This window comes from Felis catus, chromosome D1 (genome assembly GCF_018350175.1).
Source record: "Felis catus isolate Fca126 chromosome D1, F.catus_Fca126_mat1.0, whole genome shotgun sequence".
NCBI lineage: Eukaryota > Metazoa > Chordata > Mammalia > Carnivora > Felidae > Felis > Felis catus.
Window position 1 is genome coordinate 100,806,694 of NC_058377.1, and position 19,835 is coordinate 100,826,528.

The 19,835-nt window shown below is 38.4% G+C and overlaps 2 protein-coding genes across 2 annotated transcripts; one reads left to right on the forward strand and one right to left on the reverse strand.

Moving 5' to 3' along the window:
* Window positions 1-7,380: 7,380 nt before the first annotated feature.
* Window positions 7,381-8,377, forward strand: LOC101097591 (olfactory receptor 5I1-like). Its single transcript, XM_023239017.2, has one exon. It carries the CDS (start codon window positions 7,445-7,447, stop codon window positions 8,375-8,377), a length of 933 nt encoding a protein of 310 aa, XP_023094785.2. The 5' UTR covers window positions 7,381-7,444.
* A 4,912-nt stretch (window positions 8,378-13,289) lies between these two features.
* LOC101097839 (olfactory receptor-like protein OLF2) lies at window positions 13,290-14,625 on the reverse strand. The gene has a single exon (XM_003993322.5). It carries the CDS (start codon window positions 14,616-14,618, stop codon window positions 13,635-13,637), a length of 984 nt encoding a protein of 327 aa, XP_003993371.3. The 5' UTR covers window positions 14,619-14,625; the 3' UTR covers window positions 13,290-13,634.
* Window positions 14,626-19,835: the final 5,210 nt, after the last annotated feature.

Consider the following 19,835-nt stretch of genomic DNA (forward strand, 5'->3'; position numbering starts at 1 on the left):
TATAAATCTTCTGGGCATATAGAAGTTCAAAGCTGCTTATAGTTCTCTTTGCCAAAATACCAAGATGTATATATACAGATCTAGCCTTATCTTTCTTCATGAGGCAACACATTCTTTCTAAATCTCATTTTCAGGTCTACAATTATGCCGCACACTTTCCAAACTTTGTGTAATTGTTTATGTTGTTTCTTTTATCATCTCTTACTCACTATTCTGTAATTGACAAAATTCTTAAATGTGCAGTTCAAGTTATCTTTCTTCTTTCTGTTTTGTACCCAAAACACTGTCTGGTACACATATTTACAGAGTAGATGCATTTATTAAAGAAAGATTCTCTGAGCTATTCTGGCCTTGGATGGCCAGAATCTCACTTGCACATAGATGCACACTTAGCACATATCAGAGTCATTAACTTCAGTCATAATTGGTTTTCCACTGACATTTGACTTTTAGGGTCTTCTAATTTTCAACAGCTAGATAGAAATATTTTTGCTTCTTTCCAGTTTATTCTACCATCCTATCACATAGAATAATACTCTGATAGCTGTTTGATAAATTGCTTTGAGCTGGTAAAATCAGACGAAAAATAACGTAATCTAATTTTATATAAGAATCTATCATTTCATCGGGACGCCTGGGTGGCTCAGTCAGTTGAGCGCCTGACTTCGGCTCAGGTTATGATCTCGCAGTCTGTGAGTTCAAGCCCCGTGTCTGCTCTGTGCTGATAGCTCAGAGCCTGGAGCCTGCTTTGGATTCTGTGTCTCCTTCTCTCTCTGCCCCCACCCCCCCCACCCCCCCGCTCATGCTCTATCTCTGTCAAAAATAAATAAACATTTTTAAAAATTAAAAAAATAATAATCTACCATTTCAAAACTAAAAAATATAGTTTTCTTTGAGACATCTTCAAGTTATAGAAAAACACATTACATCATTTCATTTTGTGTTTTTGAGTTAAACAATTCCTCAGTAGAACTGTTTAATTGCTCACGTATCTTTTCCCACTGGGATTTGGATATCAGAGTGTGTATTCCTGGGATCCTAAATGAGATCTGAAAGCTAATCTCAGAAGACTCAAGGCAAAATATAAAAGGTGTTGCATTATCCTAAGGAAACACTGCCTTCCTAAGGGAGGCCCAGATTTCTTATATGGACATAAAAGGCCTGCACACATGGATTATGGAAAATCTTGCAATGGATTGTTTTTTTAATATTGTCAAACTGTCAATAACTGTCAAAGCTGATTTTTCCAGTGAAAAATGAACTGATGCTGACAACAGAGTAGTAAGGTAAATGAAAGAAAGATAGTGATCTGGTAAGTGTTCTTCACATAATCCTGGGACATCAGAGTTGGGCAGGATTTCAAGTGCTCATCTTCATAAAATCGTTTATTTTACACACAGAAAACTGATGTTTTGAGAAGACACATGCTTATAATTTTTTAAAATGTTTTATTTATTTTTGAGACAGAAAGACACAGAGTATGAACGGGGAAGGGGCAGAGAGACAGGGAGACACAGAATCCAAAGCAGGCTCCAGACTCTGAACTGTCAGCACAGAGCCTGATGCGGGCCTCAACCCCACGAACTGTGAGATCACGACCTGAGCCAAAGTCGGATGTTTAGCTGACTGAGCCACTGAGGTGCCCAGAGAAGACACCTGCTTAGAATAACACAGGTTTTATTTCTCAAGGTATTTCCAGCAAAAGCAACATTACCACCACCACCGACAACAAAAAAATCACATTTAATAGATGATATTCTTAAGACAATCTTCAGCATTATTGGACTCTGATTAGAAACCTAACTATAAACACAGCTCTCATTGCTTCTTATTTTTTTTAAGTTGAGCAGACTGAAGTATAAATTGAGGCTAATGCATTTGTAGGTCATACTATTTATTCTATCCTGTAGTCATGTGTTCATACGAACAATTGTCAATACACAGGTGACAGGACTGGGGTAGGATTAGGGGAGTGGCTTTGAGGCAACAGAAAAATGCTTTACAAAGTTAGTGACTAGCGCTCAATATAGAGCTTTGACTGTCAGAATATACTATTTTACTAAACTCTTTTTGAAGCCCCCAATTTCATCCTCACCTACCAATTGCATTGAAGAGCAGATTTTTTGGTTCCTCTTTGTACGCTTCTGACTCTTTTATATCTTCCATTCCTTTCCCCTTCTATTGTTCCATTTGACATTTATATTTCCTTTCCTGAAAGTCTTTTTAATCTGAATGTATATAACATCCTTGAAAGATCATTGTAAGCAAATATTCTCTATAAAAATTAATTTCTTCATTACCTTTGATTCTGTGATTAGAAATAAAGGATTTGGTAGCAAATAAGTCCAGCAAAAAGTGGTTCTTCTCCATGGCTCAGACCCCCAACCTTATTTTAGCATTGGCCTTAAAGATGAGCCTCTTTTTTTCATGCCTACTTTTTGGTAGTCATTCTTCATAGATACCAAAAGAGGGCATGACATAACAAAGAAGCATTTCATCCACGTTTGCCTTTCTAGCCACTGGCTCTAATTTTATCCCTTTTGCCTTCACAGTGGTGGCCATTGTTCCACTTTTAGGTCAATTGACAATCTTATCTCTCATATTTGTAGACAGGAACAGATGAGCTGTCATTCAATGAGAGTTGATATTTTCTAAGGAGGATGCCATATGTATTTCAGGAAGGGAGAACTCCAAAGAGTTGACTAGTAGCTCAGAGATAGCACTTTCTCCAATTAACACTTTTTTTTTTAAAACAAAGTGTTTGGAGTGAGATACAGTATATGAGATAAAAATGGGAATATATGTGAACACTGAAGGTATTTCAATGCTGAGCTTGTAGGGGACAAGGAATATTTAAGTGTAGGAAGAAGACTACGTAACACAAAATCTATTTTATACAGGTAATTCTTACAGTGGCTTATGAATTCATTTTGTAGCGTGTTTGAAAGTAGAATGAGAATTGATCGGAGAAAATGAGGCCAATTAAGAAGTTCAACTGAGGAGGGGCGCCTGGGTGGCGCAGTCGGTTAAGCGTCCGACTTCAGCCAGGTCACGATCTCGCGGTCCGGGAGTTCGAGCCCCGCGTCAGGCTCTGGGCTGATGGCTCAGAGCCTGGAGCCTGTTTCCAATTCTGTGTCTCCCTCTCTCTCTGGCCCTCCCCCGTTCATGCTCTGTCTCTCTCTGTCCCAAAAATAAGTAAACGTTGAAAAAAAAAAAAAAAAAAAAAAAAAGAAGTTCAACTGAGGAAATTGAGGGATGACATTACATAATGGAGTGTCGATGATAAGAAGGAAACGTTTCTGGGGCACCTGGGTGGCTCAGTCGGTTGAGCATCCAAATTTGGCTCAGGTCGTGAGCCCATGGTCTGTTCGTTTGAGCCCTGCATCCAGCTCAGTGCTGACAGCTCAGAGCCTGGAACCTTCTTCAGATTCTGTGTCTAGTACTCTCTCTGCCCCTCTGCCATTCGCCCTCTGTCTCTGTCTCTCTCTCAAAAATAAATAAACATTAAATTTTATTTTTAAAAAAAGAAGGAAACATTGGATATTTGCCACGTTTTGCAGATTGTATCAATGGTTCTTCTCTGGCTTTGGGTAAGAGGAGGTATCTTACTTGGACTAGCAGTGGAAGTGGCAGATATATATTCAAGACAGGAATCAGAATAGTCATATGTTGTAGGAAACAATAGTAATTAAATATAGTTTTTGGCACACTGAAATGTACATGTGACTCTTTGTTAGGTCACTCTGAGTCGGACAGATGCTCATGTGAAAGTTATCACTGTCTACTTGGTACTGTAAGGAAAGGCACAGAATTATGTTGGGAGAGTGTACATAGCGAGGAGAGAAGTAGGTTGAGAAGGAAGCCCTAGGAAAGTGCCACTGTGCATGAAGGAGGCTGAATAGGGGCAAGTTGACATTAGGAATGAAATCAAGAGAGGCGTACAAAAGCCAAGAGAGGAAGGTATTTTAAGATGAAAGGAGAGGTTGGGGCACCTGGGTAGCTCAGCAGGTTGAGTGTCTGCCATTAGGTCAGGTCGTGATATCACAGTTTGTGAGTTTAAGCCCTGCATCAGGCTCTCTGCTGTCAGTGCAGAGCCCACTTCAGATCCTCTGTCCCCCTCGCTCTCTACCCCTCCCCCACTCACACTCTATCAAAAATGAATAAACATGATTTAAAAAAAGAAGAAAGGAGACGTCAAAGCTATTACATGAAATAGAGAAATAAATTTCATTACCTACTGAAAAATCTTTGACTTTGACAAATAGGACGTAGTTTGGAATTGAAACAAAAAGGGTTTTAAGTCATTGGGATAAAAATCCTATGTGAGTAGGCTGAAGTGAGAAAGTAGAAACCAGTGTAGATGTTTATAAGAAAACCTTGAAATAAGATGAAAGAAAATAAACGGAAGTAGATAGAGTAATATTTTTAAAGGTGACACTGACTTCAACGTTATGTGATGCAAGGTTATGAAGTAAAGATTAGTAGTAATGGGATAAGTATCTTAACTGATGCAGACATCAGAACTGGGTGCACAGTTGAAAGGATTAACCTCAGAAAATGTGCGGGCATGATATTCCATGAAAGGAAAAGAAAGGAGAGAGGAAGCCATCGATGAATCCAAATGCTTATATCATGACTTGATGAGAAAGTTAAGCATATACTTCCTTGCTATCGGATCTTTTTCTCTACAAGACAGAAATCATTTTCTGGTAGTGAGAAGAAGAGACCCAAAAAGAGAATGAGACCTAAAAAGAATTATGAAGGTTTGCAATAGAGATTAAATGAAGGAAATAACTGTATGCTATGAAAAGTTAAACAACAATTTTATGAATGATATATACATATATGTAAATATAACTTAAAATCGTGACTTTTAGCCTAACACCTTCCAGTTCCATCCACGTTGTTGCAAATGGCAGGATTTCAGTCTTTCTCATTGCCAAGTAGTATTCCATTGTTTATATGTCCCACATCTTCTTCATCCATTCATCAGTTGATGGGCTTTTAGGCTCTTTTCATAATTTGGCTATTGTTCAAAGTGCTGCTATAAACATTAGGGTACATATGCCCCTATGAGTCAGCACTCCTGTAGCCTTTGGATAAATTCCTAGTAGTGCTATTGCTGGGTCATATGGTAGATCTATTTTCAATTTTTTGAGGAAGCTCCACACTGTTTTCCAGAGTGGCTGCACCAGTTTGCATTCCCACCAATGGTGCAAGAGGGTTCCTGTTTCTCCACATCCTTGCCAAAATCTGTTGTTTCCTTAGATGTTAATTTTATCCACTCTGACTAGTTTGAGGTAGTATCTTAATGTGGTTTTGATTTGTATTTCCCTGATGATGAGTGATGTTGAACATCTTTTCATGTGTCTGTTGGCTATGTGGATGTCTTCTTTGGAAAAGATTATTATTTTTTTTCAGTCAGAGAAAGACAGATATCATATGTTTTAACTCCTATGTGGAATCTGAGAAACTTAACAGAAGACCATGAGGGAAGGGAAGGAGAAAAAATAGTTCCAAACAGAGAGGGACACAAACCATAAGAGGCTCTTAAATACAGAGAACAAACTGAGGGTTTATAGCCAGGGGGGTTGAAGGAGAGGGGAAAATGGATGGTGGGCATTGAGGAGGGCACTTGCTGGGATAAGCACTAGGTGTTGTACGTAAGTGATGAATCATGGGAATCTACCCCCAAAACCGAGAACATGCTGTATACCCGGTATGTTAGCTAACTTGATGATATATTAACAAATTGTGACTTTTATACAAATATAAAATGAAACTTTCAGTGATTTTACTTCATCATTCATTCCCTAAGCTGTTCTAATTGGTATAAAAGATAATGCAAAGAATTATAGATCAAGAATTCATCATTAAGCAGGGCATTTAAGATGAACATGGCTGTTATATATAAAGTGATGAATCACTGAATTCTACTCCTGAACATTTTACCATGTATATTAACTAACTAGAACTTAAATTAAAACTTGAAAAAAATTCACAAATAAATATACAAATAGACTAAAAACTGGCTATTTCCATAGAAGAGAGGGAAATCCATTATCTCTACACTTGACAAAATGCACATGTCCGTAGACAAGTATTGTGTTGCTATCAGTTCTCTGCGACTTACAGATTTCTAAACTAGAGTAAGGTCAGTCAAAGGCAAAAAGATAGAAAGGTAAGGACAGTGATCCTTTTTTCAACATCTTTTACAATTATTCCTGGCAGAGGGCATGGACACATTCCTGGATATCGTTATCATCTTCCCTGGATTGAATTTAATAAATCTGTAGGCATGAGAATTTCTCTAGCTATGTTCTGTAGCTTGAATTCCAGAAAAGGAAAACAGACATCTGGATCGACTCAGAATCGCCAGGCTGCCAGATTTAGAATCGTGAAGGAACAAGATGGTGAGGATACGGAGACTGTGGAAGGAAATTCACTTAACACTTACAATTTGATTATAAGGCACTATCACTGTCATGTCATAGGTGATGAACTGAAGCTCGGTGGTTAAGTGGCCTGACCAAGGTCTCACAACTTCTGAGAGACAGAGCTGCGATTCAGTCACTTGTATGATTAACGCAGAACCTTTCTTCTTTATATCTTATCAGCAGATGTCGAACAACTCTTCGGAGTTGTTTTGTTCCTCAGAGGGGCAGCCACAGCTCAAGGTAAGGAACAGAAGTTCTGCTCCTCTTCTCATAGAGGGCTTTGGCTGGAAGGGCAATGCTATCTGTTGTGAAAATAAAAACAACACAAATGGGAACAGAGGCTATCCACTCAATTTGCTGTATACCCACGTGGTTTAGCCACTATTACTTGACATTGGTGGAAGATGAGGGAGTCGAAGAATGTATAGCTCAACAACTGATTTGATGGCGGTGCCCTTAAATACAGAAAACAATAGCTTTACGTGATAGAAGTGGCAGAGTGTTGATTTAATTAAGAAATTGAAAATCTGCATGTTTGAAATGTATAATACCCTATATCTGTATATATATATGTATATATATATGTATATATATATATACATATATATATACATATATATGTATATATATATATACACACAGATATATATATATCAAGACAATATATCAAGACAATCCATGTCTTGATAACACATGGGCATATCTACAGCTAGGGTAGGGTATATACATTTCATATATACATATATATGTATATATATATATACACACAGATATATATATATATATATATATATATATATGAAATGTATATACCCTACCCTAGCTGTAGATATGCCCATGTGTTATCAAGACATGGATTTAGATAACAGTGGATTTAGAATAACTCTTCTATTTGTTTTGTCTGTTTTTTTTGTTATTGTTGTTATTTTTAGTGAATGTTGAAGTTATTAATATTGCCATCATTATTACTTGTGCCACAACTGCAGAGGTCCGGGGCACTGCAGAGGATGGAATTGGAGAACCTCACTGTGAAGACTGAGTTCTTTCTCTTGGGATTTAGTGAGCATCCAGAACTCTGGAGGGTTCTTTTTGCTGTGTTCCTTTTTATCTACTCTGTTACCTTAATGGGGAACCTAGGGATGATGTCATTAATCATGACCAGTTCGCATTTGCACACCCCTATGTACTTTTTCCTCTGCATACTGTCCTTCGTCGATGTATGCTACTCCTCCGTCATTGCCCCCAAATTACTTGCAGACTTGGTTTCTGAGAAAAAGACCATTTCTTACAAGGGCTGTGCTGCACAGTTATATTTTTTCTGTTCTTTGGTTGACACAGAATCTTTCCTCTTGGCTGCCATGGCTTATGACCGGTACCTAGCCATCTGCAACCCACTGCTTTATACTGTTATTATGTCCAAGAGGCTTTGCTGCCAGCTTGTGATTGGAGCATTTTGGGGGGGTACCATGAGCTCAATTATTCACACTACCAATACCTTCCATCTGTCTTTCTGCTCCAAAGAAATTAACCATTTCTTCTGTGATATCTCCCCACTCTTCTCTCTGTCCTGCACTGATACTTACATGCATGACATTGTTCTGGTAGTTTTTGCTGGTTTAGTGGAAGCTATCTGTCTTCTAACAGTTCTTCTCTCTTATGTCTGCATCATAGCAGCCATTCTTAAAACAGGTTCTGCTGAAGGAAGAAGAAAAGGGTTCTCCACTTGTGCTTCCCATCTGACTGTGGTCACTATTTACCATGGTACCCTCATTTTTATTTATTTGCGCCCCAGCGCTGGTCATTCGCTGGATATTGACAAAGTGACCTCTGTGTTCTATACATTGATTATACCTATGTTGAATCCCTTAATTTACAGTCTGAGGAACAAAGATGTCAAAAATGCCTTTAGGAAAGTGATCAGCCGAAAATTGCTTTCTTAAGAAAGAATGAAATTGAGCCTGATGACTTTTTCAACAATGTCTGTTCTTTGACCTTTGGTTCTCACTGTTGGGAAAGTCAGTTTGATATGGATGTTTCCCAGATCTGTGAGTAATGAGGCCTCAACTACAAAATAAGGCCAGAGCCTAACATCAGAGCCAGGCCCAGTCACATCACTTGTATTATGTCTATCTCTTTATTATTTTAAAGTTAAAACTTTTAATATGTATTCAAGGAGTAGATTTACCCTTCACATAATATCCTATATTTCATATTCTTACTCCTTTTTCCTCCAATCCTAAATTTCATAACAATTATTCTCAACATTGGATAAGCCATTAAATGTCACAACCCTCTTTTTCTGAAAGAAACTAAATCCAATTTACTGAGACTATTTTTCAATTAATTTTTATTCCCATGTAAATGTGTGCATTACAGCTTAGCTGTCTAATTGTATTCACTCTAAAAACATCTTCTCCAAATTTTAACTCCTATATGATTTTTTTTGTGATATCTCCTTCAATTACAGATGATAAGTCACATCATAAACCTCATTAGAATCTTAAGTGTGCTCCCTTTGAGACTCTCAGGATTTTCTATATGACATTGTAGCTGTCTGTGTGTGTTTTATCCCTCTATTAGACTTACTCATTTATTATTGTTCCTTATTTGATGCCTTGCCTCTTTATCACAGCATTTTCCCCAATATAGATACTGAGTAAATGTTCATGAAGTCAACATGAGTACATTTGCTATTGGTTGTTTTTTTATTTAGATTATACACCTATGGATAGGCAGAAACTATTTCTCTTGCAGTATTTTTTTTCCTTCTCCAGAGGGCTACTATAAACACACATGACTATTTCAAGATATTGTTAAGCATGGTGGCTTATTAAAAAACAATTTGCAAATATCCACAAAGTTAACGTCTGGCTCATAAACTATTTCCTCGAGAACGTATGGTCTGAAATCTCTTGACTGGTAAGCAGAGAGCTGAAGTTCCTGAGGGAGGCTATTCTCTGAGAGCCAGAGATGGGATCAGAAGCCAACAAATGGTGACGTCTTAGTTAGGTGGGCTGCTGGGACTTGGCTTTTAGACAAGGTGTGGCAGAAAGTTGAAAAAAGTGTTAAACCCAAGGTGAGGTTGAACAGTGGGAGAGAGGGTCAATTAGACAGGAAAGCCTTCTGACAGTGAAAATGCAGTCTGGGTTACAAACAAGGATCACAGTTACATTTACTACAGTGGAAAGGATCTTTGCAAGAGGGTTTTTGTCCATACAGCTCAGTGGTGAGGAAGGGCTCTGGGCAATGTGGACTGTCAGTAGGGAAGAATGGACTGGAAGCTTGATCACAATGAGAAACAAACACTTCATCCTAAATACTGAGCAGACAATGTTCACCACAGTGTACAGGTTCATCACAGGAAATGCATATTGGTTCTTTTGTCATTAAGTGTATGTTGCCTCATAAACTGTCCTCCCCCGTGCACAGAGGGTAGGGAGAGACTGAAGAAAAAGGCAGACCATTCCAGATTGCTCCCTGGAATGTTTAATGAACTGACTTACAAGGCTTGTCTTGGGCAGCCCCAAGAGGAGTAGATTGCCACTCCTGTGCTCCAGGATCTTAAAAGTTTATACAGAAGCCTTAACTAGGCTCAGTCATGTAAACCGTCTGGGGGCCCTCAACACCACATTGATCTTTAAGTCTATGTCCTTGGAAGAGTTCAAACTGTGGGAATAGTGGGCAGAAAGTATATTCCAAGGACAAGGGAAGGGTAAACAGCCTCTGATTCAGACCGCAGGTCAACCAGCGATCACATTCTCTCCACCACCTCCTCCAACAATGTCCCATTTCATCCTTGGCCCTTGGGATGGGGCCACGCAGCATAACACAAAATGGGGTATCCTGGGACTGATTACCTAAACTTGTTTCTTGGCAATGTGGGGTTTGAGACTTGGATCAGAAATATAGTTTCAGGCATCTGGCCTGGACATGGGAATAGTGTGGCCAGCCTGGGTAGTCATGAAGAAATCTTTGCTCAGGAGTGAAGGCAACATTAGGAAAAATAAGCCCCAAGGTGGCTGGGTAGACAGTTCCAAATAGGACCTGCAGCTGTGATGTGCAAATGGAACCCAAATGACCGGGTGAGCAGGCCCTAAAGGGAATAAAGATGTATCCTGAGGACACCAGTTCATGATAGGATGCCATGAATGATACCGTCTTCTCTTTCGACACCAGGTTTTAGTTCCTGAGAGGGAGCTGGTTGACCCTGAATGATCTTAGAAAGTCCCTATCGTCCTCAGATAAATAGATATATACCTGGTTATAAAAATATCTATGTCTATATCTATATTTATTTACATGCATGTGGCTTTAATATTTACATGTACGTGGCTTTAATATTTATAGGGTTTATGTTATATAAACATATAAATATGTTTATATGTTTTACATGTATATTTGTATATATGTATATAAATATGTTTATATGTTTTATATGTATATTTACATGTATATGTTTGTAAGTTTTATGTTTATATGTTATATATGTATGGGTATACACATATATGTATATATATACACATATATAACATATAAATATTAAAGCCACATACATGTAAATATTAAAGCCATGTCAGGGAGATGAAGAACCTGAGTAACAAACTAATAATCTGTGGTCACACAGCTGACAAGTAAATGACAGTATCTAGGTGTCAACCAGGTCTGTCTCACTCTGAATTCCAGTTCTTATCTTAACACCTGTCTCCTCTTTACCATTTTTTTAAAAAATGAAAATAAAACACAAACAAAAACAAAATCCGCATTTCCTGTCTATGGGTAAAGGCTATTAAATTAAAGTCATCTTTAAATGAAAACATAAAGGGGTGCCTGGGTGGCGCAGTCGGTTAAGCGTCCGACTTCAGCCAGGTCACGATCTCGCGGTCCGTGAGTTCGAGCCCCGCGTCGGGCTCTGGGCTGATGGCTCGGAGCCTGGAGCCTGTTTCCGATTCTGTGTCTCCCTCTCTCTCTGCCCCTCCCCCGTTTATGCTCTGTCTCTCTCTGTCTCCAAAATAAATAAAAACGTTGGAAAAAAAATTAAAAAAAAATAAATGAAAACATAAAGAAGAACAAAGAAATCTCTTTTATTCTGACACACATATGTGAAAGCTGGCCAGGGAATCTAATTTCATGTGACATGAATAAGTTTAATTTTTATAGATAGGAATATAGTTAATATGTTTTTCACTAAAGTACATTGTGATGGGAAGGAATTTGGACAATGATGGAGAGGTACTGATATATGACATATTCTAAACAACAAATAAATTATTTGAGATTGCAAAGTAAAATGGTCAATAGATAATGAAATACTTTGATTTGTCTTAAAAGTCCATCCAGTCAGGAATGCAAAACTAATAACCTGCTAATAATTTCACCTTTTCAATGTGTTATATATTTTTTTGATTTTTTAATGTTTTATTTATTTTTGAGAGAAAGAGAATGAGTGGGGGAGAGGCAGAGAGAGAGACACAGAATCAGAAACAGGTTCCAGGCTCTTAGCTGTCAGCACAGAGCCCACAAGGGGCCCGAACTCCCGAACCCTGAGATCATGACCTGAGCGGAAGTTGGACACCCAACCGACTGAGCCACCCAGGCGCCTCTAAATGTGTTATTTAATGCTTATGATATTTTGAGATACACTCAGCCCATTTTATACACTAAAGGAATGAATCTATATAAAACAGGAAGAAGATTTAAATGAAAAAGCCTGTAAAACCATGGCCCTCTCCTCCCGGAACCAGAAAAAGGTGCCTCTGTAATTCCTTCTTGACAATAACCTAAAATAAAATGAATCTTGAGCAACACTCCTTTCGTTTTTCATAAGTGGATTAAGTCTTAATTGACGGCAGTGTAAACAACACATGCAATTAATTAGGTTTTTGGCAAAGGACATAAGATTACCTGACACCCAGCTACCAGCAATGACCATTATTAAAACTGTGTTTATTTGTTTCACAGATAAACAGACAGCCAAAATTGTCAATTATTACAAATAGAATTCTATGTAAATTTTACTGCGCCCTTTGTTTTTTTTTTTTTTCATTGAACACATGATTAGGTCTTTAAATCTTACTTTCAGCTTAAACTGTATCAATTAGGCATTTTAGTTTTTTAAAAAAATTATTACGATAATGCTATGAACACATTAAGAAAGATGGAGTCCTCTTTCCAGTGGCCTTTGGACAAAGTATAGGTCCTTGTCCAACTGTCATTTGTGCATTTTCTGTAAAGTTGTCAGCAGCACCAGCTCTGTTCTCCAGAGTGAGGGCAGGAAGGGGAATGCACAAGCTGATGTGCACTGGGAGGTGTGGTGTATAATTGGAGCACCTGGTCCTGGGGGTGTCTGCTGAAATAACCAGGCCAGAATGAAGAGGAATGGATGGTCCAAAAAAGATTTTTACATCCCATGATCTGTATCCCTGATGGATATTTCAGCCTAGGCAAAAAAAAAAAAAAGTTTGTGAAGATTTAATCTAAGATGAACATACTAGAATAATATTAGCAAAGCAAGTGTGTGTGTGTGTGTGTGTGTGTGTGTGTGTGTGTGTGTGTGTGAATTTACAAAGTCTCCTTGCATCAGCTTTGCAGGGGACACTCATTCATTAATTTAATAAATGTTTTAAATGGCATCTGGAGCTGAGCTTTGTAAATAACAGAGTAGAACTCTTGGTGAACAATCCTGGAAAGGGTATTGCATTCACAGAACTTTGAGCTGGGGCAGGATATTTTTAATTTATTCTTATATATTTACTTACTACCGAAATACTTGTGAGTGCCATGATGGAACATTTATAACCCTCCACAGGAAGGGTGCAAACAAACCCAACTTAACTCACAGACATTCCCCTCTGGCTGAACAAGTTTATTGAACTCATCACTTACAAAATACTATAATCTTAAGGAGTTATGTTTAACCGACACGAGGAGAGTAGTTCGCAGGGGCACCCCCATGAACAGAGAAAGCGGGTATAAAAAGATCCTTTTTGCAAACTAGCAATAACCTAGTATTACTCTTTCTTAGTCTGAGAAGAAGGCTAAAATCAATAATGACTCCCCACACTCAATTTAGGTACAATGATAAATGATAGAAAACATCTAGAAGGTTGTAATGGTGAGACTATAGGAATCTATGCCAAAGGATCTGAACTTTAGCTGTCAGAATCTTTTAAAAAATACTTTTTGGTGAAAAATCCAACTTCAAGTACTGATTATTTTTTTCAGGGCACCTTTCACATCCTTATTCCGTAAGCTGTAGATCAGTGGGTTTAACATTGGGATGACGACCGTGTAGAACACAGAGGCCATTTTGTCCGTGTCCATAGAGTAACTGGAGCTGGGTCGGAAATACATGAACAGGAGTGTGCCGTGAAATATGGCCACTGCGGTCAAGTGGGAGGCACATGTAGAAAAGGCTTTGCGTCTCCCTTCCGCTGAGTTCATTCTGAGGATGGTCATTATGATGTAGGTGTAGGAGAGGAGGACGGTGATGACGCTGCACCCCACCACACAACCAATGAAAGTGAACATCACTATCTCGTTTATAGATGTATCCGAAGACGAGAGGGACAGCAAGGGTGGGATGTCACAGAAAAAGTGATTGATGATATTGGAATTGCAGAATGCCAATCGAAACGTGCAACCGGTGTGGATTGCCGAATCCACAAATCCCACGATGTAGGCAAGGGCCACGAGCTGGATGCAGATTCTCCTGGACATGGCCATTGTATACAGAAGTGGATTACAGATGGCTGCATACCGGTCGTAAGCCATGACAGCCAACATGAGACACTCCACATCTGCGAAGGCCCCGAAAAAATACAGCTGAATTGCACACGAGTTGTATGGAATCTTCTTTTGCTCAGATAAGAAGCCAGCCAGCATCTTGGGAGACACAGTGGAGGAGTAGCAGACATCACAGAAAGACAGGTTGCTCAGGAAATAATACATGGGTGTGTGGAGCCTGGAGTCCAGTTTGATCAGCAGGATCATCCCCAGATTGGCAATCATGGTTATGGCATAAACCAGCAGAAAGAACACAAAGAGCCCCTGCTGCACATCTTTTCTTCCAGTAAGTCCTAGGAGTATGAAGTCCGTCATCACAGAGCAGTTCTCACCAGCCATCGCTGAGATCTGGGAATCCCTGGTTGTGAAAGAAGGAAATGGAACCACGATTAACATCATTCTATTATCTTAGTAGTTAAACTGCTGGTCCTTTCTATTTTTCTGTATTCAGGAAAAGAGATGAGCAGTGCCGGGACTGTTTAGGTTAAACAGACTATCCTGGAAATATATACATACCCATACCAATCGATTACATGATAGTGATAATAATATTGCCTGCATTTCAACAGCACTGTACAGAATTTGTAGCACACTTTTCATCCAAATTAAATCATGCTATTTCCACACCACCTATGTAGTTTTTATGATAACTTTTGCTACGTCTAGCTTATAGATTGAAAACAATATCCTCGTAGTTTGAGGCAATAATTCTCACAATAATCCAGGTATTCTCATAAGGTAGCTGTTGTTGTTAAATTTTGCCAACATGAATTATATCCTGTAATAGAGAAGCATAATTAAGTAAGAGGTGCAGGTGATGAATATATTCCTTTGTTTTGCCTCATCATCCAAGAAAGTGGAGTGGACAGAGGTCTGGTAGTTTCCTGGCTATGACGTTCTCCCACAACCCCATTAATTCTATGTTCTATCCAGTCTCAATAAACAAGAGGTACAGATAGTTTGTTCCAGGACCCACTGGAGCAAGGCAGATGGTGGTTGCTGGACAATACGGTGGAAGGGTCTCCATGAGCACTATGGCAGAGTGGATAGACAGGAGTATGCTGAGGCTAACCACGCTCTCCTCGGACAGTTGCTCTTGCTCAGGAGAGAGTAGGAAGAATTTGGGGGACCAAACTGTAGGGATGCTGGATGCTGATCACAGGGACAGGGCAGCAAGAAAGGGAAAATGGTTTAGTGTGTGAATCCATCTGCCTTAATTTACTATAATCAACAAGATCTATTCACCAACAGATCAGATGCATAAGTCACATGGTAAAAGTACTCATAAATTCACAGTCTCTAACCTCAGATAGACTCATTCCTGAATTGCACCCACAACCTAATTTTCTAGAAAGTGTAATATTATTTTATTGTTTTCACTGAATGCTCTTGCACAGAATATCTCTGAAATCTGCCTCTCTTTGCTTTAAAGAAGTTGGTGGTGGGGTGCCTGGGTGGCTCAGTCGGTTAAGCGTCTGCCTTCAACTCAGGTCATGATCTCGCCGTTCATGGGTTGGAGCCCAGCGTCAGGCTCTGTGCTGACAGCTCAGAGCCTGGAGCCTGCCTCAGATTCTGTGTCCCCCTCTCTCTCTGCCTCTCTGCCCTTCTGACGTTCTGTCTCTGAATAATAATAATAAATAAACATTAAAAAAAAAGTTGGTCGTCTTTGGGAGGCCAGCGGAAATCTGTGTCCCACAGTTGTATTTTACCCAACGAATGATGTTTGTGCAGTATCATAAGTGACCTCTTCTATTCCATGAGGACATAAGAATAATGGAGATGAAAGACAGAAAATGAATATCTGAATAATGATCTAGTGTTCAATGTGCATATTTCCAAACTGTTGGCCTCACCTCCTTTAAATACCTGTCCCTGTGGACGTATCAGTTAAAATTGTCTTCCTTTAACAACGAATATATATTTTTAAATATACAACGTGACAGTAAGAGATTTAAAATAATAAAAAAAATGTCCAACTAGCTTGAGAGTCCACGCTCCCATTTTATTGTCGCCCTTGCTATCTGTGTATTTATGCATTTAAGATACATTGATCCAAGTAATTAAAGTTAAAATATTTCATATTCTCCTTTGGTTTTATCACATGCTTTCAATTGAAAAGGATAAAAAGCTAAACAAATCTAAAGTATAAATTAAAATATATATATATATATATATATATATATATATATATATATATATCAGTACCTTCCCCAGAATTACTGACTCTGTTGTACACAGCTCTGTCTGCAGGAGGTTCAGCAAGCATTGTCTCCTGAATGAGCCAGATTATATAGTCATCTCTGTATCTGGTCCCTGGGTGTTGAACACTTGGCCTCTAAGGAATAAGTCACTTAAAAAAATGACATCATTTATCATCTGATATTTCATATGGGCTGCGTGACTGAAAAATACAGACTTCTAAAAAAAGTTCCTTTTGTTCCTCTCTATTCTTACTCCTCAATGGTATACTTAATTAGCAAGAGTAAAATGACTCCAGTCAATGAGAATTCCTTATTTCAAGTTTACTACTCTTCATAGAAGCATTTTAATTCCATAATTTACAAACAAATACCTGCTCACATTTATACATTATAATGTGTATGTGTACACATTATACATACATACATTTACACACATCTACGGACACTCTTCCATAAACACATTCATAAAATAAAAGTTGTTGTAAAAATAGCCAAACAAAAAAATAAACAAACAGAAAAACCTGCCATAATCTCACTGCCTAGGGAAAAGTAGATTTCATTGTCTATATTATTGGATATGTAATTTTTAAACAAAAATGGCATCAGAACATACATTATATATAACAAAAGTATTATGAATAGAGGCAACACATTTCTTTCTATTAACGGACATTAATTTATTCAAAGGCATTTTTTCCTTTTTACCTTAGTCAGATTTACATTGTTTAGTTATCAACGCATAGTATGATATATTTCATGTGTTAATACGCATCCCCAGTTGTCTTTAACAACTTATAATATGACACAGAGATTGAGGCGCCTGGGTGGCTTAGTCAGTTAAGTGTCCAACTTCAGCTCAGGTCATGATCTCACGGCTCCAGAGTTTGACCCCCACGTCAGGCTCTGTGCTGACAGCTCAGAACCTGGAAACTGCTTTGGATTCTGTGTCTCCTCTCTCTCTGCCCCTACCCCTCTAGTGCTCTGTCTCTCTGTCTCTCAAAGAAAATTAAACATTAAAAAAATTAAAAAAAAGAAGAAATTGAAACCCAGAGGGAATAAGTAAACTTCTATAGTCCCATAGTCATTGAATTTCATTGAATCCATAGGGTTTGCTCACTATAGGTTCCTCGATATAATGCAATGAAGCAAAGCTATCTTAAGGATAACTCTCTTAAGTACTCTTACAGAATGCTGTAGTGTCTTTATGTTAAAGTGACCCTTGAAAATGTACAAATTAATGATGCACAGACTTGTAGCTTTCTGAGAGAGCTGAGAGACCATTAAAGTCTCAATTATCCACCAAGGTAGAATCCAATGATGGATGATTGACAGCAGGAGGGTTACTATGTTGGAGGTAATCTGGTTTATTTATATTAGCTGGGTACTTGATCATTCTTAGCATTGATGTGAAGAGAAAGTGATGTGGCAGGTGGCTTCATTCATTGCACAATTGCAGGAAGCAAATAAGAGAGAAAGAAATTGGTTACCCTGGAACTTATATAACATGGTAGCTTTGGTGGATAATCTCTGTATTGTGATTGAACAACATTTTATCATGTGTGAACAAATCATTGCTGTACACATACGAGCATAGGTTGGATATGTTTTTTAAACGACCACTGCTAATTGATATTCCATAAAATGTAAAATAATCATATGTATCACCTGTATTTCTCGAGTCTTAACATCGCTAATTTGATGGCCACACAATCTGCAAGTTCAAAATTTGTGTAAGCAGACAAAATAAGCAAGATGTGCATGGCATCTACCAGATTGTACGTGTCAGGGCTTCAGGTAGTTTCACATTTCTTCTGAAACCTCACCCGGAGGAAACAGAAACATAGGTTTGGCTCTTATGACTATTTTTTACTTGTTTTATTTGTTGTTATGGAGTTTCCCCTTGCTTTCCATAAACCAGGCTACTCTTGAGTCAAAAATTCAATAAAATCAGTGTGTTTTTAATTTTTGGAAAAGTGATTCTAGTGACAATTGTTAATGCTTCTTCTGAACGTATTGCTACTCTTTGCGTGATATTTCCAATACTGAAACACCAAATGTACTCCTCTGGGACGTGTTGTTGACACAGATCTTAAACCACCTAAGGAATTGCCAATAACTTGCCATCCGATGAACTCAAGAAAATGACGCATTTGTGTTACGTGGGCACTTTACTACTGTTCTCTATATCTCTGATGCATATTTGGAGGTTGACGTGGAGCCACCCTCAGTCACCTCTCCTGAGTCCTCTCCATGCTCGTTTTCCTGGCAGGTGCTTCCCTGTCTGCAGGGAGGTCAGATCTCCTCGGGCTACATTCTGTTCATACGGGTGCCAAGCTTGAACTTCATAAACATGGCCGTCCCTCCGGACTATGTAGTCTAATCCCAGTCCCCTTTAGGTGAGGAGCATGCGTGGCAATATACTGCACAAAATTGAAAAATATAAATTAATTCCCGAAGGAATTTGTTTGTTAAGAGAGAATGGCTTTCTAGAATTATGAAGGGAAAGACTGAAGGCAAAGTTTAGGATGTCATAGAAAGACAAGTGAGAAAATAATCTGTAACTAAACAATTCCTTTGGTGCCACAGTCACCCCTAAGCATCGCACTACATAGAAACTGTCTACTTATGAACTCCTTCCTTCAGATAATAGTTTTCTGGCCCTAGTCATGGGCCATTATGAATAATTTCTGTGCATGATACTGGTACCAAGGAAAACTAAGTCTTCCTGCTGGAGGAAACAAGAAAACCAGGAGCTGTGGGTTGCTAACATCTGTATTCTATAAGCAAACAACTCATTTTCAGCAACATACGGGATAATTATTTAATGAAATATTTTCTAGAAGTTGCATTCTTTGTTAATTTTACAGAAGTATCTTGAAAATACTGTATAAAATAAACTGCTAGGGTTTAAAAAAATTTGCAATTTTCTACAACTGGATAATAACTGCGTATCTTTTTAGAATTAATTTTAAAGTTGTATATGTGTATTATTTTATTTAAAAAAAAATTTTTAATGTTTATTTATTTTTGACAGAGAGAGAGAGACAGAGTATGAGCTAAGGAGGGGCAGAGAGAGAGGGAGACACAGAATCCGAAGCAGGCTCCAGGCTCTGAGCTGTCAGCACAGAGCCCTATGCGGGGCTTGAACTCACAGACAGCGAGATCGTGACCTGAGTCGAAGTCGGACGCTCAACCGACTGAGCCACCCAGGCGCCACAATGTGTATTATTTTAAAAACTACTAGTGACTTTTGAGAAATAAAAACATCTTGCACACATAATCTAGACGAAAACATGAACATAACAGCCTTTCAGAGACCATGAAACGAAACACAAATTGACGTCCAATATGGCAGGTTAGTATGTTTTTTAAAAAGTATGCTGAACTAAAATTGTTCAGTTTGTAAGCTTGTATG

Coding starts and splice junctions, on each gene's coding strand:
- LOC101097591 (XM_023239017.2), top strand. CDS start 7,445: ATGGAATTGGAGAACCTCACTGTGAAGACTGAGTTCTTTCTCTTGGGA.
- LOC101097839 (XM_003993322.5), bottom strand. CDS start 14,618: ATGATGTTAATCGTGGTTCCATTTCCTTCTTTCACAACCAGGGATTCC.